The 24,139-nt window shown below is 40.5% G+C and overlaps 1 protein-coding gene and 1 non-coding gene across 2 annotated transcripts; one reads left to right on the top strand and one right to left on the bottom strand.

Annotated features, from left to right (window-relative positions):
- Positions 1-738: 738 nt before the first annotated feature.
- On the bottom strand, positions 739-1,290 carry LOC142550522 (uncharacterized). Its single transcript, XM_075659596.1, has one exon. The coding sequence runs from the start codon at positions 1,288-1,290 to the stop codon at positions 739-741; it is 552 nt and encodes a 183-aa protein (XP_075515711.1).
- Positions 1,291-14,322: 13,032 nt separating this feature from the next.
- On the top strand, positions 14,323-14,428 carry LOC142552419 (small nucleolar RNA R71). The gene has a single exon (XR_012821752.1). It is a non-coding gene; the product is annotated as a small nucleolar RNA R71 (small nucleolar RNA).
- The last annotated feature ends 9,711 nt before the right edge of the window (positions 14,429-24,139 follow it).

The raw sequence follows: 24,139 nt of genomic DNA, 5'->3' as shown, positions 1-24,139 counted from the left end.
GCAATACAAAGTTTGTTTAGGTCATTTCTACAAATTCAAAATACAAAAATCGCAGCAACACAAAAACTCTCATCCAAAACCAAGAATTCACGCAGAAATAGAGCACCGGAACAGCAGCTTCGATCTACCCGAATCCTTGCTCAAAATTCGTGATTTATGGCTTGAATCGAAGCTTAGGATGTTAGTAAGACAATCATTTAGACCAATCGAGATTTCAACGTCTGACGGAGGAGATATCGCGATTTTTCCGCAGCTGCTCCCAAGGGTTACGGAAATGGAGATGGGTTTCCTTCTTTCTTTCTTTTTCCTTCCTTCCTTCCTTATAAAGTTGTGTATGTATATGTATATTTAGTTACTAAAAAAATAGTAGCACATGTCCAATAATCTCGGTTTGTATTTATTTTAATATCGTGTATTATTTAAACTCTATATGTATTTTAATTGTTAAATTCTCCGATATTCTAAAATACTTATTTTTAACACACTTCTTGAATCTATTTGACATAAATAATTATTTTAGTTTACAACTCAATAATTATCCTAATTATGTCAAATTACCGGATAATTAATTACAGGGCCTTACACTTCTCCACCCCTTAAAACAAATTTCGTCCTCGAAATTTCTGTTTATACACATACATTTTATGCACGATACGAAACCCACAATACTTTACTAAGAATCAAACAGATATGGATAAGATGCTCTCGTCTTCTCTTCTGTTTCCCACGTTGATTCTTCTACACCATGCCTCGAACACTGAACACGTACATATCTTTATTGCGTAAAACTTTATCTTTACGATCAAAGATACAAACAAGATACTCCGTATACGATAAAGAAGGATCTAGTTCAACCTCATCAGGCTGAATCACATGAGACAGATCGGGCTCATACTTCCGCAACATAGAAATATGGAAAACATCGTGGATGCCAGACAAAGACTGTGGCAACTCTAGCCTATTGGCACAAGTCCCAATACGTTCAACAATCTCATAGGGACCAACGAAACGAGGTGACAACTTACCTCTCATACCAAAACGAACAACACCTCTAAACGAAGAGAATCTCAGAAACACAAAATCTCCAACTTGAAATTCTAGAGGTCGACGGCGTCTGTTAGCATAAATAGCTTGTCGATCTTGGGCAGCTTTCATTCTCTGACGAATCAACTGGTCTTTATCATGCATTTCCTGAACAATGTCAGGTCCATTCAACTGCTTCTCACCAAATTCAACCCAACAAAGAGGTGATCGACATCGTCTGCCGTACAAAGCTTCAAAAGAAGTCATACCAATAGTCACCTGAAAACTGTTGTTATATGAAAATTCTACTGGTGATAAAGCTTCTTTCTAACTATCTTTAAAATCCATGACTACAGCTCGAAGCATATTCTCGAGCGTTTGAATCGTACGCTCTATCTGACCATCTGTCTGAGGATGGTACGCAGTACTCATCGCAAGTCGTGTACCCATTTTTTTGGAAACTAGTCCAAAATTTTGATGTGAATCTAGGGTCACAATCTGAGACTATTGCAACTGGAACTCCATGAAGTCTCGTACGAATATGTCCTCTCATACGGAATAAAATGTGTCGATTTAGATAATCTGTCGACAATCACCCAAATGGCATCGAAATGGCAAGAAGTATGTGGCAAATGCGTGACAAAATCCATAGCCACGTGCTCTCAGTTCCACTGAGGAACCTGAAGACTATGCAATAATGTGGGGCCCTTAACTCCTAATCGTTATTACAATGCAATTTGATTATGATAAATTAATTACAGCGGAAAACGAGTTTAAATTTTCTTTACAATGAGCCCAAAACATCTTATTTGAATACTAAAAATAGTATTTCATCTCACATCATAAAACACGCCCACACGTAATCAATACCAACTACAAACAAATAACTCATATCCTCGGGACATGCCCCGTTATATAAATACACATACATATATACTGGGAAACAAGGCATAAAACCTCAGCTCAAACTGTGACTCCCTCCAGAAGTACCCTCTCCGACCTCCTGATATCCTGAAGTACCTGCCATTGTCCACACACGAAGACAACAACAGCCCCCCTTGGGGGTGAGCAAAGCTCCGTATGGAACAACCATCAAATATACAACAGATATCTAGACGATGATATATGTATGCAATGCATGTATGTCGTGGAGGTATCAGGTCAAATGCCCATCCACTGAGCACATGTCAGAATCAAACGAATCGCTATCAAATCAATGCTCGAGCTGGCACACCGGCCTCAATCAGGGATACTCGTATGATAGCGTCGACAAAGCGCCATCAAATCCCAAATCTCAATCAATCATCGGGGCCACAAATGACTATGCTTTAAGGGTCATATAATACCAAACATAGCATTGTGTTCACAAACCCCAGAATCAAATCAAATCATATCAGGTTATCCAAGGATCATAGCTCAACGTGCATGCCATGTATCGATATATGCATCAAACGATGTGTGTTAACAAAATATTTATTTTATACATCGATATTTCAATCACAACGTCATGTATGCCACATCAAGTCATCACATAAGGCATACTAGACACATCTTCTCAATCAAATCAATCAAACATATATCATATGATACAGATACCTGTCGTATGTTACCCGATTGCAACAGACCTCAATTCTTCGTTCCAGTTGATGTAGCTTGAAGATATCAGTATAATAATCTATCTACATCAATAACATATTCATTCCAATAAATAACATCATTCAAAATCATCAATATAAGTGTCAAATATATTTTGAAACTTTGAAAATTCATATCAAATCAAAATCATAACATAATTCAATTCCGACTTCGAATATGAGTTTCTTGTAGGTTATTCTACCACATATATGAATCTCGATTTCAAATACATGCTATTCCAGTACTTTAATATTTAAAGCTGCTGAAACTAGAAGAAATTTACCTCAAAAGAAAGCTCTCGACGCGAAGATTCCAAATATATAATTTGTTTCGCGTTTGGATAACGTTTCGAGGTGATTTCGTACGTAAGAAATCAATTTTCCAACTTATCTCTTGAAGTTGCTGAAAGAAATGACGAAGGAAAGAAAGAAGAAAACTTATTCTTATCTCCACCGCATTCGCGCTCGGGTGGTAGAATTCTCGCGCCTGAGCGCGAGACATTCTGTCCCCGAGTATCACTTGCACTGCGCTCGGTCGGTCAAAAACTACCGCTCGAGCGCGGAACGTTCTGTCCCAGCACTAGTTTATTCTGCACTGGCGCTCGGGCGATCATTTTCTACCGCTCGGGCGCCATACAGCTCTGTACAATTACCCAACTTGTGGTGCACTGGCGCTCGGGCGGTCATCTTCTACCGCTCGGGCGTCAGATGTTCTGTTCCAACTATTGGTCTTGTATTGTATCGGCGTCCGGCTTCTCCACTCGAGCTCTTACAACTTCAATTCTGTTAATTAATCAATATCTAGTACGATATTTCATTATTAACATTTATTTTCTCACTTTCATTATCATGATATACATAATCACATAACAAATTCATGAATTATCGATAATCACCATAGGGTTTACGATAATACGATACACGGTCCTTACATTTCTCCCCCACTTAAAAGATTTCATCCTCGAAATCCTCAACTGTCTCTATATACATAACATTGGCAAACATATATATGTCACAAGTTATAGTACATATCAAAACTAAAATCAGTAAACGGATCAGTATACATTGAATACACTGGAACAGATGGAATATAATCAAATAAATGCGGATATGCATCTCGCATTTTGCTTTCCAACTCCCACGTTGATTCTTCCACACCATGCCGTGTCCATTGTACTCGAACTAAAGGAATCGATTTATTACGTAATATCTTCTCCTTTCGATCCATAATACGAACAGGTTGCTCAATATAAGAAAGAGATGGATCGAGTTCAACCTCATCAGATTGAAGCACATGTGATGGATCTGGTTCATAATTTCTCAACATAGAAACATGAAATACATCGTGAATGGCAGATAGAGCTGGCGGTAATGCCAATCGATAGGCAAGATCCCCAACTCGATCAAGGATCTCATATGGACCAACATATCGAGGTGATAACTTCCCTCGCATGCAAAATCGAACAGTGCCTCTAAAGGGAGATATTTTCAAAAATACTTTGTCACCTTTCTGGAATTCCAAGGGTCGTCTTCGTTTATTTGTATAACTCGTTTGACGATCCTGAGAAGCTTTCATCCGCTGTCGAATCAACTGAACCTTATCATTCATTTCCTGTATTATTTCAGGTCCAGTCATCTGTCTCTCACCAATTTCATCCCAGAATAGTGGTGATCTACATCGTCTCCCTTATAAGGCTTCAAACGATGCCATACCAATACTCGTTTGAAAGCTATTATTATAAGAAAATTCTACCAATGGTAAGGCATTTTGCCATCCCATTCTGAAATCCATCACAATAGCAAGTAACATATCTTCTAACGTTTGAATTGTACGCTCAGTCTGGCCATCAGTTTGAGGATGATAGGCAATACTCATAGCCAAACGCGTACCCATCGCTTCTTGGAAACTAGCTCAGGATTTAGAAGCAAACCTGGGATCACGATCAGATACAATTGAGACTAGCACACCGTGCAGTCTCACAATATTCTCGATGTATAAACGGGCCATTCTCTTATAAGGATAAGTCCGTTCATACGGAATGAAATGTGCAAGATTTCGAAAGCCGATCAATAATAACCCAAATAGCATCACAGCTCTTGGGCGAACGAGGTAAATGAGTCATAAAATCCATAGCAATATGTTCCCAATTCCATTTCGGGATTTCGAGACTATCTCTCGGCTTTCACTTGCTGACAGACAAGACATTTCGAAATAAATTCAGCGATGTCCTTCACACGTCTCCACCAGAATTGAGGTCTCAATGTCAAATACATATTTCGACCTCCAGGGTGAATACTGTATTTGCTACAATGTGCTTCTCGAAGAAGGGTAGATTTCAAATCAGAATCATCAGGAACTACCATCCGACCATTAAGTCGTAAAGAACCATCAGAAGAAATCTGAAATTCAGACTGATGTTCTGCAGATACAAGTTCTTTCGACTTTTTGATCAGCATCACTTCGTTGGGCCTTTCATATCTTCGATATCAAATTCGGCTCAATTTGCAATGCTGAGACAGTGACCGAATTCCAATTTGAGTGAAAAGTACAGCCAGAATTACATATATCATCATGTACTTTGGCTGACACTGATCGAGCAAAACTTGCACAGTAAAATCCCCAATAAAAATATGGTTTTGTAAGCTCGAACACTAATCGCAAGTGCACGATGTCAAGTAATAGTATAATGTAAGTGAGTACGAGTATCGTTCCACTGAGGACTGTATTTAACAATTATTCTTTTCAGTTATGAGATCTTTAGCAACGAAAATTTGATTGAGTAATTAATACTACTATGCTCAAAGAAAGATGTAAACAAAATGCTTTAATAAGTAATGAATGAGAATTAATATCTAAAATGTTGAGTAAAATTCAATGAGAAATGAATTTGTTGGGAATTTCGGTTCACCTACCCCTCGTTAATTAATTAAGTCGTTCGATAGTGATTATATGCTTCCGACAGGATTTCCTTTACAATTGAACACACTCTCTCGAGCTATGCCAAACTAATTAGACTCAATGAAGTAATTAAATGTCTTTAGTTATTTATCAAGAGTGAATCGCATGTCGATTTATGAAATCCCCTAGTTTTCGCCCCTAAGGACTATGACTATCGGCGCGTATCCAATTTCATATGTCTATGTAAATTGTAGATCAACGGATTATACTACTCGTTCCTATCACAAGTTATTCTCCCGAACTCACTCGCAATATAAAAACGTTGTTAAAGTTAGCTACACTCTAACAACACGAAGAAAAACAATAGTATAATCAAGAATTACGCAACAATCGAATAAAAATTAATTCAAATCAAAGTTTGGGGTAGGCTCCCCTTAAATCCCAACAAATATTAAAGTTTAGCTACTAGAATTCATGATTGAAATCAACAAAATTAAGTTCAAGTGACAAAAACTAAATAAGAAATACTAGAAGTGACGAAAAACACGAAAAGCGATGCCCGAAAATCTTCAAATCTTCAATCCAAGCGCCAGAGGCTCTCCAAAACTTCTGGTGGCTGAATAATGGAGTCTGAATAATCCCTAATTCATGCCTCCCTCCTTTCTATATCTTCCCTTCTCAAAATAAGGTAAAAGATCGGACAAGAAATCTTGCCAAAATTAGGTGATGCTCGGGCGGTAGAAAAGTACCGCTCGAGCGCCACACTCTCTGTAGAATGCCTGGAGTATGCGACTTCTGGCGCTCGGGCGGTAGAAAAGTATCGCTCGAGCGCCAATCTTCTGTAATTTCTTCCTTGTGGATCACTTCTTGCTCTCGGGCGGTAGAATTTCACCGCCCGAGCGCCACATCTTCTGTCCTTCTCTTCAGCAACTCGCTTCTCGCGCCCGAGCGGTAGAAAATTACCGCTCGGGCGCCAACCTTTCTGTATACAATCTTGTTGGCTTAGCACTTGGCTCCGAGTTCCGTTTTTCCGGCCATTTTTCCTGCAAATTCGTCACATCCAAGTGAGACACGATCACATGCAAATGTTTACTCTAAAATGAACAAAATGTAAACGAAATGTACGCATGCACAATGCAAACACACACAAACTAATGTAATAAAGCACGTAAAAATCACACATATCAACCCTCTCATACTAACCTTTTGCTTTCCCTCAAGTAAAATAGGTTATAGACCACAATCAAAACACGAAACAAACACAAAAGGAAGGGTACTGAAACAACTAAAATGATGGTGAAGTAGCGAACCGATATCTCCTGCCTCAGCGGGTGTTAGAACCACATCCACTTAGTCAAATCACAACATATATTACTGCCCCTTCAAAACATTGCACAGCATTTGTTCTTTTCCAACAGAGTGTGGTTGTGTGTGCCGTGGATTTTTCTAGCTTGTGTTTCAGACAGTTTTATTCGCAAATCATGTGGGTTGCCAAATAGACAAGTCAACGCAAGTTTCGCTCTACTGAGTTCTGTTTCTATTTGGGACCGACCAGTAAACACATAAAGTGGTAGAATTTCATGGTCAAACATCAGAAGGCATGGGGTCAATAGTTATAACTGTTCAACTGGCTTAGGGAGATTGGGAGTACGTAGATCATTTTCACTATGCCCTTGTCAGAAATTTTCTCTGACATTCCTCAACGCCTTACATCTCCTTCTTTTTAGCCTTTGGGATAGGATTTCATCCCTTTTCGGCTCCCCCACACCTTACATCCCCTTTATTATTGTGGAATATTTTTTTCTTTTTTGGTGCATAGTTTTCTCATACGTACTCCCTAGGCTTTGGTATATGTTTATTTATCTGGCCTAAGGATGAATTTTCAGGTCTTATGCACGATTGGAAGGAGGATGTTTGATACGTACTCTTGATTTGCTACTCGAATTCATGCTACTGGTTAGTCCCTCATGTCAACAGACATTCATTCAAGTTCAACTTGCATCTAATGTTTCTCCGGTTCCCCTCACAGATTGTTTTGAACTTAACTGTCATCGACACCACTACTAAAATCCACTATGTGTGCATAACCAAAATTCAATATACTTGGGGATTCACACATAGTGATCAGACTAAATAACATGCAGTTCATTCATCCCACAATCATCATCGGCTACCAATTTACTAGCTTCACCATCACTGACACTCATGCAAGACAAATACGAACGCAAACAAATAAGAAGACGTACGACGACTCCCTCATACTAGACGTGTGCAATGTCTCCATTGCACAAAAGACTCAAAACACAGAAATGCAAACACAAATGCAGACTCATAAACATGAAAGCTAAAAACATGTTAGACTGAAACAACGATAAGAAAGAAAACAGAAAGCGGTAAAGAAATAAAAGTGCAAAGAAGGGGAAACACTAAACTCCCGTGGTCAAGACTCGTCGTCGTCGTGCTCAGGTGGTGGCACTCCGGAAGCGTCCCCCTGCTGCTGGTAGTCGTACTGAAAATGGAACGGGGGAGGGGGTGGCATAGTCGGTGGGAAGGTGCCTGGGTCAATGCCCCCGTGTATGAGCAAAGTGCGCATCATGGAGTCCATTTGAGCTGCATGGTCAATGAGGTACGAGTTGATCTGATTTTGATGCGTCATGAAGGCGAGGGTTTCATCGATTTTTTCATTTTGGGGTCGCCACCGGGGTTGTGATGGCAGACGTGGGACGGCAGTGCTGGATCCACCGGCTTCCTCCGCCCGAATGGGGAAATCTGCCCGTCGCTTCGCCCTTTTTCGTTGTTCATCCTCCTGACAAATTGGCTTCATCGGTTGAAGCCACTCCTCGTCGTCTCGGAAATGTACCCCAGCCCGTGCACACAGTTCGGATATGATCGTCGGAAAGAACAGACCAATGTGGCTGTTGTGAGCACTCAACATGATCTGAGAAGTTATTAGTTTGCCCACATTGATGTCGTATCCTTCGGTCAAGGCGAAAAAGTAGCACCGCACGTTCCTTTTGCACCCCGCTCTTGTGCGAGACTGGCATCATCCGTCGGGCCAAAAACAAATACCACAGGGCAACTTCAGCTTTCAAGTATTTCTCATCAAAACAGCTTGGTGCTCCGCCCAACGGTTTCCACATCGCACCCGGGTGGCAAAGAGTCTCGATAATCAAGTTGTAGTTGGGATCTACCACCAACGCCTGGAAATTAGAGTCATCGACCTCGGCCGTTTCTAAGAGAGCGTTAATCGTGGCAGAATCAAACGGCACAAACCGTCCTCTAACAAATGCTCTACTATCAAGTTCGTTCAACGGCATTAGCGTAGAATTCCCTAACCACAGACACCACAGCCGCCTTAGGTTGCTCGCTAAATTTTTCCCATCCTCTTCTTTCCAACTCCACAAGAGGTGGCATGCATCTATCCACAAAGGTACGACGAAATCCCCTCTCAGGAATGGGGTTTCTGTGAATCTTTGCATGATCATATCTATTCCGAGCCGCCTCACTTACAAAGCGTGTTCTATCAAACGAAGAAGAGGAAGAGGAAGAACCAGGGTTGCCTCTTTGTTTCTTGGGAGCCATGGTGGTTGAAGATGGAGATGGTGACCGGAGTTGTAGAGGGAAAAATTGCCTGATTTGCAAGGAGGAGTGCACCCACGTACCCAAGTCTTGATCTTAAGAGAAGTTTCCTGCAAGAAATTTGAGAGGGGCGAAAGAGAGAGTGAGGGATTTGAAGAATTTTCGTGCAGAATGAAAGAGGGGAAAGGGGTTTTCGCTTTTTAACACAGTCGCGCTCGAGCGATAAAAAACTACCGCTCGAGCGCCAGCCTCTCTGGAGTTTTCATCCCGAGGCAAGCGTTCGCGCTCGGGCGGTATAAAATTACCGCTCGAGCGCCAGCCTTTCTGGCCAAAATCGTTTAAAATTTTTTAAAATTTTTTTTTATTTTTTATTTTTTTTAAATTAAATGAAAACGAAACAACAGCAAAGGAAAATAAGTAAATTGACACGAAAGAAAAATTAAGTCAAATGCAAGAGAAGGGAAAGAAAAGTAAGTTCACAATTTACAGTCGAGAGCTAGACTGTCGGCCGGTCTCAGTTCGAATTGTCTTGGAACCGGGTCATTCCAAGTTGTGGCTCAACGGTGCCACCCATGTAGTGCTTCAGGCGCTGGGCATTGACCGTAAATGTCCCATCCTTTCCATCTTTCAATTCTACAGCTCCCTATGGGTATACTTTCGAAATCACGAATGGACCGGACCATCGCGACTTCAGTTTTCCTGGAAACAGTCTCAACCGGGAGTTATAGAGCAGGACATTCTCCTTCTTGGAATTCCCTTTCGATGATTCGCCTGTCATGAGCCCTCTTTGTCTTTTCTTTGTAGGACAGTGCGAGATCATATGCCAGATTTCGGAATTCCTCCAACTGATCTAGTTGAAGCAAACGTCGTTCACCTGCATCAGTAAAGTTAAAGTTTAGTGCTTTTGTTGCCCAATATGCCTGATGCTCTAACTCTACAGGTAAGTGACATGCTTTACCAAAAAATAATCTGTACGGTGTTGTGCCTATAGGTGTTTTGAAAGCAATCCTATATGCCCAAAGAGCATCATCTAACCTCATCGACCAATCCTTCCTACTGACACCCACCACTTTTTCCAGAATTAGCTTGATTTCTCGATTAGACACCTCAACTTGACCACTTGTCTGGGGGTGATAAGGGGTAGAGATCTTATGTGTGACACCGTACTTGCTCAAGAGTTTTTCAAATAGTTTGTTGCAAAAATGAGTGCCACCATCACTGATGATTGCTCGTGGTGTTCCGAATCTGTTAAAAATATTTTTCTTTAAAAATTTTAAGGCCACCTGAGCATCATTAGTGGCGAATGCTTCTGCCTCTACCCACTTAGACACATAGTCAACCGCAAGCCAAAATATATTTTTTCGTGAACGAACTGGAAAACGGTCCCATGAAATCTATTCCTCATACATCAAAAACCTCACACTCAAGAATATTATTCAATGGCATTTCATGACGGTTAGAAATGTTACCTGTCCGTTGGCATCTATCACATGCGAGCACATAAGAACGAGCATCTTTAAAAAGGGATGGCCAATAAAAACCACATTCAAGCACCTTATACGACGTCCTTGTTGGTCCAAAATGACCACCTACCTCTCGGTCATGACAGTGATTGAGAATTTGACCGAACTCTTCCTCTGCAACACACCTTCTTATCATGGCATCTGCACAAATTTTGTACAAAAACTGGTTCATCCCAAAAATAATATTTCGCGTCCGAAAAAAATTTCTTTCTTTGGTGAAAAGTTAAATTTGGGGGAGGTGAGCCTGTAACAAGGAAATTTGCAAAATTTGCATATCATGGACAATTTTTCACCTCAAACAGTTGCTCATCAGGAAACCAATCATTAATAGCATCATTCACACAATCATCACTGACGAATTCTAACCTAGACAAGTGATCCGCAACCACATTCTCAACACCTTTCTTATTTTTGATTTCTAAGTCAAACTCTTGTAAAAGTAAGATCCACCGAAGTAAGCATGGTTTTGCATCTTTTTTAGCAAGCAAATATTTTAGTGCAGAGTGATCTGTGTAAATAATGACTTTTGACAAAACAAGATATGCATGAAATTTGTCAAGCGCAAATACTACTGCAAGTAATTCCTTTTCAGTTGTTACATAATTCAATTGAGCCTCATCTAAGGTCTTACTTGCGTAGTAAATTGTATGAAATACCTTGTTTTGTCGCTGGCCAAGCACAGCTCCCACCGCAGTGTCACTGGCATCGCACATGATCTCGAAAGGTAGATCCCAATCTGGTGCCACCAAGACAGGAGCTGCCACCAGGCGCTCCTTCAAATCCTCGTATGCCTGTAAACAGTCAGAATGAAAATCAAAAGGCACATCTTTCATAAGTAGGGAAGATCGAGGTTTTGCAATTTTAGAAAAATCTTTGATAAAACGCCGATAAAAGCCGGCGTGGCCTAGAAAACTTCTAACTCCCTTTACTGAGGCTGGTGGTGGTAGGTTCTTTATTACTTCAATTTTAGCTTTGTCCACCTCAATTCTTTTTTCCGAAACCTTGTGCCCTAAAACAATTCCCTCTTGTACCATGAAATGGCACTTTTCCCAATTGAGCACCAAGTTCGTCTCCTCGCATCTTCTCAACACGGATCTCAAATTCTGCAAACACTCATCAAACGTTGCACCAAAGATAGAAAAATCATCCATAAATATTTCAAGAAAGGTTTCAATCATATCATGGAATATAGCAGTCATACAGCGCTGAAATGTAGCAGGTGCATTACAAAGACCAAAAGGCATACGGCGAAAAGCAAAAGTGCCATAAGGGCAAGTGAAAGTGGTTTTCTCTTGGTCCTCAGGTGCAATAGTGATTTGATTATATCCCGAATACCCATCTAGAAAACAATAAAATTCATGCCCCGCTAATCTCTCCAACATTTGATCAATAAAGGGAAGGGGGAAATGGTCCTTACGGGTGGCATCATTCAGTTTCCTATAGTCAATGCACACTCTCCACCCCGTAATAGTTATTGCGGGAATAAGTTCATTCTTTTCATTGGTGATCACCGTAATCCCTCCTTTCTTAGGCACACATTGAACCGGACTTACCCACGCACTATCGGAAATGGGGTAGATAATACCTGAATCGAGAAGCTTAATAGTTTCAGCCTTCACTACCTCTTGCATATTTGGATTTAGTCAGTCTTTGAGGTTGCACGAGAGGTGAGTACTTTTCTTCCATCAAGATTTTATGCCATGCATATCGATGGACTGATTCCCTTTATGTCTGCCACCTTCCAGGCGAATGCTCTTTTGTGCTCCTTGAGAACTTGCAACAATTTTTCCTCCATAGCATCTGTCAAAGCAGCAGAAATAATGACAGACAAAGTGTTATTCTTACCTAGAAATATGTACTTCAGGTGCGGAGGTAAGGGTTTGAGTTCAAGCGTCGGTGGTTCCTCGATGCTTGACTTTGGAGGGGTCAAATCTCTGCGCTCTCCCAGATCTTCCAGTTTCATCCTCATCGGCCTTCTCCATGGATGGTTGGCATTGAAGTATGCTACTATTTCAGCTTTTTCCTCGTCCAAGTCGTCATCCTCCAATTCAGTTGTGAGGGTGGCTTCCAAAGGGTCCCCAAGAGCATCCTGCACATAGTCAGAAACGAGAGCATCAACAGCATCAATTCTATAACAACTATCAGAGTGCAGTGTGTGCTTAAGTGCATTAAAAACATCAAAAGTGATCTCTTCCTCCCCACTCTTAATCTCAACTTCCTTTCTTGAACATCAATCAGGGTCTTGCCAGTCGCAAGGAATGGTCTCCCAAGAATCAAGGGCATCTCTATGTCTTCCTCCATGTCAAGTACCACAAAATCCACAGGAAAATAAATTTGTCCACTTTCACTAGTACATCCTCAATCAATCCGCGGGGGTACTTGACGGATCTGTCAGCTAGTTGTAAGGACATCCGCGTCGGCTTAGGTTCTCCCAATCCAAGTTTCCTAAACACAGAAAGAGGCATCAGGTTAATACTTGCACCAAGATCACATAACGCTTTATGAAAACAAAATCTCCAATCGTGCAAGGAATAGAGAAACTCCCTGGATCCTTAAGTTTCGGTGGGATCTTGTTTTGCACCAAAGCAGAACAATTTTCAGTAAGACTCACTGTCATGTGATCTTCCAACTTCCTCTTATTCGCTAATATATCTTTCAAAAACTTAGCATAACTAGGCATTTGCATCAAGGCATCGGCAAAAGGAATCTTGATATGCAATTTTTTCAATATCTCAAGAAACTTACCGAATTGTGCATCTAGTCTTGCTTTTTTCAGTGCTGCAGGAAAAGGTGGGGGAATAAAAATTTTAGGTTGTGCAGTGGGTGATGGTGTAGAGTTAGAGGACTTACCTTTGGATGTTTCAGGGTGTTCATTCGATTTTTGAGTTCTCTCTTTTTCTCTTGACTCTAAAACTTTTCCACTCTTCAACTCGATGGCCTTCACTTGTTCTTTTGGATTTGTCTCTGTGTTACTTGGCAAGGTGCCCGGCTCTCTGTTTGTGATCTTTTTGCCAACTGCCCAATTTGATTCTCAAGCCCCTTTATCGATGCATCCTGATTCTGTAGTCTAGTCTCGGTAGACGAGATGAACTTAGACATCATCTGCTCCAAATTGGACTTCTCTTCTCTAGGAGGATCGGACCTGTACATCGGTTGTTTCCCATATGATTGTCCTCCTTGTGGTTTATTCTGGCTTTTTTGACCACCCCAGGAGAAGTTTGGGTGTTGCCTCCACCCCGGATTGTATGTGTTCGAATACGGGTCATTCCTTGGGCGGTTTTGGACCCCTACTTGATTTATTGGTGCCCCTTCTTGCACATAAAATGGATTGTCATCTTGACAGTCCTTCGCATAGTGTTCACAGAATATCTCTTGAAGATGCATCGCCGTGCCACCCACATTCAAGCTGTCTAGTTTCCTGTTTAAAGCATCAAGTTGTGCAGTAATAGCAGAAAAATCAATTACCTGGTGAACTCCTGCACTCTTCCGCTGGTTGTTTCTTTCAGATTGAGGGTGATAGCTGCTAGCAGCCATCTCCTCTAACAATTCATATCCTTCCTCCGCAGTTTTTCTCAACAGGTTTCCACAAGCAGCAGCATCTATCATAGTACGGTTAGGAGTAAGCAAACCATAATAAAATGTTTGAACGACTAACCCAAGTGGTAACTCGTGATGTGGGCATCTTCGTAGTAAATCCTTGAAGCGTTCCCATGCCTCATATAAAGATTCCTGATCGAATTGAGCAAATGTTGTAATGTCTGCCCGCAGCTTCATGGTCTTGGAGGGAGGGAAGTATTTGATGAGAAATGCTTTCGCCATGTCCTCCCATGTAGCGATCGAACCTACAGGCAAACAATTTAACCACGCTTTAGCTTTATCACGTAAGGAGAAAGGAAATAAACGCAACCTAACAGCATCATCAGAAACTCCATTGAATTTAAAAGTATCGCAAATTTCAAGAAAATCCGTGATGTGCGTGTTTGGGCCATCTACTGCAGTTCCTCCAAATTGGACTGTGTTCTGAATCATCTGGATTATGGTGGCTTGATTTCAAAGTGATTTGCCCGCACGATAGGCCTCACAATGCTAGGGCGTGCACCCTCCAAAGAAGGTTGGGCATATTCCAGCATGGGTATGCGGCGCGGTATCTCCACATGTCTATCTTCACGACGTTCCTCCTCTTGATCATTCAACTGCCTCTCCATCAGTTCTTTTAGTCTCTGCTGCTGTCTTCTCCTGCGGAAAGTTCTTTCGATTTCAGGATCAAACTCAAGCTCCACATCAAGTGACTTTGGCATGCACTAGACAAGATATCTGGAATAAAATATGGAGTGTTAGCTAAAGAAAAATAAAATAACGCTAAAGAAATTGACTAAAAATAAAATTGTAGATTAACAGTCCCCGGCAACGGCGCCAAAAACTTTATCGAGCAAAACTTGCACAGTAAAATCCCCGATAAAAATATGGTTTTATAAGCTCGAAAATTAATCGCAAGTGCACGATGTCAAGTAATAGTATAATGTAAGTGAGTACGATTATCGTTCCACTGAGGACAGTATTTAACAATTATTCTTTTCAGTTATGAGATCTTTAGCAACGAAAATTTGATTGAGTAATTAATACTACTATGCTCAAAGAAAGATGTAAATAAAATACTTTAATAAGTAATGAATGAGAATTAATATCTAAAATGTTGAGTAAAATTTAATGAGAAATGAATTTGTTGGGAATTTCGGTTCACCTACCCCTCGTTAATTAATTAATTCGTTCGATAGTGATTATATGCTTCCGACGGGATTTCCTTTACAATTGAACACACTCTCTCGAGCTATGCCAAACTAATTCGACTCAATGAAGTAATTAAATGTCTTTAGTTATTTATCAAGAGTGAATCGCATGTCGATTTATGAAATCCCCTAGTTTTTGCCCCTAAGGACTATGACTATCGGCGCGTATCCAATTTCATATGTCTATGTAAATTGTAGATCAACGGATTATACTACTCGTTCCTATCACAAGTTATTCTCTCGAACTCACTCGCAATATAAAAACGTTGTTAAAGTTAGCTACACTCTAACAACACGAAGAAAAACAATAGTATAATCAAGAATTACGCAACAATCGAATAAAAATTAATTCAAATCAAAGTTTGGGGTAGGCTCCACTTAAATCCCAACAAATATTAAAGTTTAGCTACTAGAATTCATGATTGAAATCAACAAAATTAAGTTCAACTGACAAAAACTAAATAAAAAATACTAGAAGTGACGAAAAACACGAAAAGCGATGCCCGGAAATCTTCAAATCTTCAATCCAAGCGCCAGAGGCTCTCCAAAACTTCTGGTGGCTGAATAATGGAGTCTGAATAATCCCTAATTCGTGCCTCCCTCCTTTCTATATCTTCCCTTCTCCAAAATAAGGTAAAAGATCGGACAAGAAATCTTGCCAAAATTAGGTGGCGCTCGGGCGGTAGAAAAGTACCGCTCGAGCGCCACACTCTCTGTAGAATGCCTGGAGTATGCGACTTCTGGCGCTCGGGCGATAGAAAAGTACCGCTCGAGCGCCAATCTTCTGTAATTTCTTTCTTGTGGATCACTTCTCGCTCTCGGGCGGTAGAATTTCACCGCCCGAGCACCACATCTTCTGTCCTTCTCTTCAGCAACTCGCTTCTCGCGCCCGAGCGGTAGAAAATTACCGCTCGGGCGCCAACCTTTCTGTATACAATCTTGTTGGCTTAGCACTTGGCTCCGAGTTCCGTTTTTCCAGCCATTTTTCCTGCAAATTCGTCACATCCAAGTGAGACACGATCACATGCAAATGTTTACTCTAAAATGAACAAATGTAAACGAAATGTACGCATGCACAATGCAAACACACACAAACTAATGTAATAAAGCACGTAAAAATCACACATATCAGACACAAACAGAAGCTAGAACAGAATCATGCACCTTACGACTAAGGGCATCCGCAGTAACATTCATCGATCCAAGGGTGATACTGAATCTCACAATCAAAATCCTTCAGGAGATCCATCCACCTGCATTGCCTCATATTCAAATCAGATTGAGAAAAGAGATACTTCAGACTCTTATGATCTGAATAGATAACAAACTTTTCTCCGTACAAGTAATGACGCCAAATCTTCAGTGCAAACACAATGGCGGCCAATTCAAGATCATGAACAGGATAACGAGTTTCATGAGATTTCAATTGACGAGATGCATAAGCAACCACTTTGACATGTTGCATCAGGACACAGCCCAAACCTTTACCAGACGCATCTGTACACACTACAAATCCTCTGGTACCTGAGGGAATAGTAAGCACAGGTGCTGTGGTTAATCTCGTCTTCAATTCAAGAAAACTAGCTTCACATTCATCTGACCAAATGAATCACTGATTCTTCTGTGTCAGTTGAGTAATAGGTTTAGCTATTTTCGAAAACCCTTCAATAAAGCGACGATAATATCCAGCTAAAACCATGAAGCTACGGATCTCAGGAACATTCGTAGGTCTCGGCCAATTCAATACAGCTTCGACCTTAGTAGGATCAACAGATATGCCATGTCTCGAAATGACGTGGCCTAAAAATATCACTTTGTCCATCCAGAATTCACATTTGGACAATTTAGCATATAAATGACTAGTACGAAGAGTTTGAAGTACCAGTCTCAAATGTTCAGCATGCTCTTTTTTCGATTTCGAATATACAAGAATATCATCAATAAAGACGATAACGAATCGGTCAAGATAATCTCGAAAGACACGATTAATTAAATCCATAAAAACAGCAGGAGCATTCGTGAGACGGAAAGGCATAACCAAGAACTCATAATGGCCATACCTCGTACGAAAAGCAGTTTTAGGCACATCTTCATATCGAACTCGTACTTGATGATACCCAGAATGAAGATCAATCTTAGAGTAAACAGAAGTACCCTGAAGCTGATCAAATAAATCATCAATACGAGGAAGTGGGTACTTGTTTTTCACAGTAGCCCGATTCAATTGCCTATAATCGATACACATTCGCATAGTACCATCTTTCTTTCGAACAAATAAGACTGGAGCTCCCCAAGGTGATACACTCGGTCGAATATATCCCTTATCGAGAAGATCCTGTAATTGTTCTTTCGATTCTTTCAATTCCAATGGTGCCATGCGAATAAGGAGCTTTAGAAATAGGTGCAGTCCCCGGCATAAGATCAATACTAAACTCAACTTCTCGATGAGGAGGAAAATCAGGAATCTCATCGGGAAATACATCCGGTAATTCTTTCGCAATAAGAATCTCAGATAACGAAAGCTCCATCTTAGAGACATCAATAGCGTAGATAAGATAACCTTCATCCCCGCTAGTCAAAAGTCCAGACATTTCCAAGAAAGATACCAATGGAATTTTGGCTTGGGAACCCTTGCCATAAAATTCCACTTGGGTCCATCAATAGGTCTAAATCGAACTACTCCATGAAAACAATCAACAATAGCTCGATTGGTCGTAAAGATATCCATGCCAACAATACAATCAAAGTCGTGCATTGGGAGGACAATCAAATTTAGGAACATCACATTATCCTCGTATATCAATACACAATTATGCACAACTTCCTCAGACAAAATAATCTTTCCTGCTGGCGTGGCTATCGATAGTGTATCATACAATGGGGTACACATAATATCATGCGATGCAACAAATGCATGAGATATAAATGAGTAAGATGCTCCTGGTGTCAAATAAAACAAGTGCAGGATAATCGCAAAGCATGCAAATACATGCAATCACACCATCCAGAAGCTTCTTTTGCATGATCCTCAGTCATAGCATACACTCGAACTTGAGGAGGGACTTGAGCAGTCTGACCACCTGGTCCTCGATATCGTGGAACACTCGAATGCTGGAAAGAGGGAACAGGAACAGCAGGTCTCATCATACTGGGGCCCCCTCTAAATCTTGGCTGAGGTTGAGAAGAAGTCGTACCCCTGTTCGGACATACTCGAGAGAAATGACCTTCCTGTCCACATTGATAACAAGTACCAAACATACCTCGACACTGCTCGACTAGTATGTTTTCCTCCACAATGACTACAATAAGGAGCAATCACGGGACTCCTTCTCTGGGATCCACTGGAACTCGAAGAAGACGAAGAAACAGAACCAGTCTTCTTTTAAACTACCTACCTCTCGGACGCAAGGTAGGCTGCTGAGCTGTCACTGGAGGTGGAGGAGTATACTGTGGACCTCCTCGCCTAAGTCCAGCCTCTGTTGTCTTGACTCGTTCAACTGCCTTTGCGTAGCTGGTAGGCAAACCAGAAACAACAAAAGTATATAAAGCAGGATGCAATCCATTCACAAACCTGTTATATTTCTCTTTTGCATTTGCAGCTACGTGAGGTGCATATTTCAACAACGTAGAAAACTTCGAAGCATATTCTGCAACAGTCATCGTTCCCTGCTGCAGACTTTTAAATTCATTCTCTTGGGCAGTATAATAAGAAGGAGGGGAATACTGCTCCAAAAACTGGGCCTTGAAGACATCCCATGTGACTTCAATCCCGGCCTCTTTCAATCCAATCTCAGCAGCTTCCACCAAGATTTTGCTCGGTCTTTCAACTGATAGAGAGCAAGTTTCAGTCTCCGAGCCTTGGAATATTCAACAATATTAAATAAGTGCTCAATATCCTTCAACCAGGCCTCTACTCTTTCAGCACTCTCAGTGCCAAAGAACCTTGGTGGTTTCAGATCCTGTAATCGAGCCATTACTACATCCATGGACAATCCTTCAAACTGTCCAACTATCCTCTCAGTACTGCTACTCGCAGTTTCATTTGTGGGATCCATCTACAAATCAACTGATGAATATCACAAATCAGTATCAATTTCACATCATCATCATCTCATATCATCAATCTCATCAATAACTTACTCAAACTAAATCAAGTAAGAACAAGTAATACAAATAAATCAAGCATATACGCACAATTCATTTGTGCCTATTTACATGTACACAAGACTCAATCGAGCATTCCCAGCTATGCTCTGATACCATACAATGTCGGGCCCTTAACTCCTAATCGTTATTACAATGCAATTTGATTAGGGTTAATTAATTACAGCGGAAAACGAGTTTAAATTTTCTTTACGATGAGCCCAAAACATCTTATTTGAATACTAAAAATAGTATTTCATCTCACATCATAAAACACGCCCACACGTAATCAATACCGACTACAAACAAATAACTCATATCCATAGGACATGCCCCGGTATATAGATACACATACATATATACTGGGAAACAAGGCATAAAACCTCAGGCTCAAACTGTGACTCCCTCCAGAAGTACCCTCTCCGACCTCCTGATATCCTGGAGTACCTGCCATTGTCCACACACAAAGACAACAATAGCCCCCTTTGGGGTGAGCAAAGCTCCGTATGGAACAACCATCAAATATACAACAGATATCTACACGATGATATATGATATGCAATGCATGTATGTCGTGGAGGTATCAGGTCAAATGCCCATCTACTGAGCACATGTCAGAATCAAACGAATCGCTATCAAATCAATGCTCGAGCTGGCACACCGGCATCAATCAGGGATACTCGTATGATAGCGTCGACAAAGCGCCATCAAATCCCAAATCTCAATCTATCATCGGGGCCACAAATGACTATGCTTTAAGGGTCATATCATACCAAACATAGCATTGTGTTCACAAACCTTAGAATCAATCAAATCATATCAGGGTATCCAAGGATCATAGCTCAACGTGCATGTCATGTATCGATGTATGCATCAAACGATGTGTGTTAACAAAATATTTATTTTATACATCAATATTCCAATCACAACGTCATGTATGCCACATCAAGTCATCACAGTAAGGCATATAAACACATATTCTCAATCAAATCAATCAAACATATATCATATGATACAGATATATGTCGTATGTTACCCGGTCGCAACATACCTCAATTCTTCGTTCCAATTGATATAGCTTGTTTAATCTATCTACATCAATAACATATTCATTCCAATCAATAACATCATTCAAAATCATCAATATAAGTTTCAAATATATTTTGAAACTTTGAAAATTCATATCAAATCGAAATCGTAACATAAATCAATTCCGACTTCGAATATGAGTTTCTTGTCGGTTATTCTACCACATATATGAATCTCGATTTCAAATACATGCTATTCTAGTACTTTAATATTTAGAGCTGCTGAAACTAGAAGAAATTTACCTCAAAAGGAAGCTCTAGACGCGAAGATTCCAAATATATAATTTGTTTCGCGTTTGGATAATGTTTCGAGGTGATTTCGTACGTAAGAAATCAATTTTCCAATTTATCTCTCGAAGTTTCTGAAAGAAATGACGAAGGAAAGAAAGAAGAAAACTTATTCTTATCTCCACCGCATTCGCACTCGGGCAGGAGAATTCTCGCGCCCGAGCGCGAGACATTCTGTCCCCGAGTATCACTTGCACCGCGCTCGGTCGGTCAAAAACTACCGCTTGGGTGCGGAACGTTCTTTCCCAGCACTAGTTTATTCTACACTGGCGCTCGGGCGATCATTTTCTACCGCTCGGGCGCCATACGCTCTGTACAATTACCCAACTTGTGGTGCACTGGCGCTCGGGCGGTCATCTTCTACCGCTCGGGCGCCAGATGTTATGTCCCAACTATTGGTCTTGTATTGTATCGGCGTCCGGCTTCTCCACTCGAGCTCTTACAACTTCAATTCTGTTAATTAATCAATATCTAGTATGATATTTCATTATTAACATTTATTTTCTCACTTTCATTATCATGATATGCATAATCACGTAACAAATTCATGAATTATCGATAATCACCATAGGGTTTACGATAATACGATACACGGTCCTTACAAATAATCTTATAGGTCTCATTTGTTCTGCTTTGACTTGCTGACAGATCATACAATGAGACACAAACTCAACCACATCCTTTTTCATATTCTTCCACCGAAACTGAGGTCGTAGAATATGATACATTTTTCTGCCTCTTGGGTGGATACTATATCGAGTACAATGAGCTTCTTTAAGGATGGCTTTACACAATTCAGGAATATATGGGACAACCAATCTAGCATTTAACCGAAGAGAATCATCTGAGTGAATTGAGAAACCAGATTGGTGTCCTTGAGATACTAACTCATAAGATTTCAGAACTTGATCATCAGTTTTCTGAGCTGACTTTACAATCTGAATCAACTCTGGCTCAACAGAAATCTGAGATACACAAACAGCATTACCTTGGATTTGAAAATCCAACCCAGAAGTGCAAATATCCTCTCGTAACTTAGAAACACAAATCGAGGATAAATTAACATCAACAACCTTACGACTCAAAGCATCGACAATGACATTCACTTTTCCCGGATGATACTGAATCTCACAATCATAATCTTTCAAAAGATCCATCCAACGTCTCTGTCTCATATTCAGATCTGAATGAGAGAACAGATACTTCAAGCTTTTGTGATCAGAATAGATTACAAATTGCTCTCCAAACAAATAATGTCTCCAAATCTTGAGAGCAAAAATGATAGCAGCCAATTCCAATTCATGAACAGGATACTTAGACTCATGCGGTTTCAACTGACGAGAACCATATGCCACAACTCTGTCATGTTGCATCAGTACACAACCTAATCCTTGATTTGATGCATCGGTACAAACAACGAATCCTCCAGAACCACTTGGAATTGTAAGAACTGGTGCAAAAGTCAATCTCCTCTTCAACCCGACAAAACTTGACTCACACTCATTTGACCAAATGAATCTCTGATTTTTCTGAGTTAGTTGAGTGCTAGGTCTAGCAATCTTTGAGAAATTTTCGATAAATCTCCGGTAATAACCGGCTAAACCCATGAAACTACGAATCTCTGGCACATTGGTCGGTCGTGCCCAATTCAGAACTGCTTCCACTTTAGTTGGATCGACAGAAATACCATGTTGAGATATGACATGGCCCAGAAACACAACTCTATCTAACCAAAACTCACACTTGGACAGTTTGGCGTACAACTGCTTCTTTTGAAGAATTCGAAGAACTATTCTCAAGTGTTTGGCATGCACTTCATTGGACTTAGAATAGACAAGAATATCATCGATGAAGACAATCACAAAACGATCAAGATACTTACGAAACACACGATTCATCAAGTCCATAAACACAGCAAGAGCATTGGTCAATCCAAAAGGCATAACCAAAAATTAAAAATGTCGGTATCTGGTGCGAAAAGCTGTTTTCGGCACATCTTCTTGTCTAACTCGCACTTGATGGTTCCCAGAACGGAGATCAATCTTAGAATACACCGAAGTACCTTGCAACTGATCAAATAAGTCATCAATCCTAGGGAGTGGATATTTATTCTTGACAGTAAACTTATTCAGTTGCCGATAATCAATACACATCCGCATCGTTCCATCTTTCTTCTTGACAAATATAATCGGTGCACCACACTGGTGAAGAACTCGGACGAATATAACCTTTACTCAACAAATCCTGTAATTTTTCTTTCAGTTCTTTTAGCTCAACAAGAGCTAAACGATATGGTGCTCGAGATATGGGTACAGTTCCTGGAATTAATTCGATGCTGAACTAAACTTCTCGTTCTGGTGGAAAACCAGGAATCTCTTCTGGAAACACATCAGAAAACTCACAGACTACAGGAATATCAGAAATCGGTTGCTCATCTTGCCATAGATCAACAGCATAAACCAGAAAACCTTCATGACCAGAATCTAACAATCGATTCATCTCAATGGCAGAAACTAGAGGACTCTTGGCTTGAAAACCACGGCCATAGAAATTCCATTTATGAGCAAATCTAGGCCTGAAACGAATTTTCCTCTATAACAGTCAACATTGGCACGATTTGCAGTCAAAACATTCATACCAACGATACAATCAAAGTCATGCATAGGTAGGACTATGAGATTCAGATATAGAACATTTTCATCGTGAAACAAAACCGCATTGAACACCGCATTATCAGTGATAATCATTTTGCACATCGGAGTAGCAACAGATAGACTGGAACTCATACTAGTGGTGCGAAGATCATGTGAAACGACGAATGCATGAGAAACAAAGGAATGAGATACTCCGGTATCAAATAACACTCGTGCTATAAAACCACACAAAGTACAGTTACCGGTAATGACAGTACCTGGAGCTGCCTCAGCCTTATCCTCAGTCAAGGCAAATACACGAACATGTGATTGATTTTGCTGACCACCTTGCCCTCTTGACTGATGTGAATGGCGACTAGGCTGGTGGGAAGACTGAGATGCTGACAGGGAATCTATTACTTTGAACTTCACTACCTGCCTGGGCTGCTTTCCCCATCTTACTAGAACAAACTCTAGCAAAATAACCCGGCCGATCACAATTATTACAAACCCCTTGAACTCCAACACACTGATTACTGGAA

Source organism: Primulina tabacum, chromosome 7, assembly GCF_025594145.1.
Source record: "Primulina tabacum isolate GXHZ01 chromosome 7, ASM2559414v2, whole genome shotgun sequence".
In the NCBI taxonomy this organism is placed as follows: Eukaryota; Viridiplantae; Streptophyta; class Magnoliopsida; order Lamiales; family Gesneriaceae; genus Primulina; species Primulina tabacum.
This window is presented reverse-complemented; position numbering and strand designations above follow the sequence as displayed.

Coding starts and splice junctions, on each gene's coding strand:
- LOC142550522 (XM_075659596.1), bottom strand. CDS start 1,290: ATGACTTCTTTTGAAGCTTTGTACGGCAGACGATGTCGATCACCTCTT.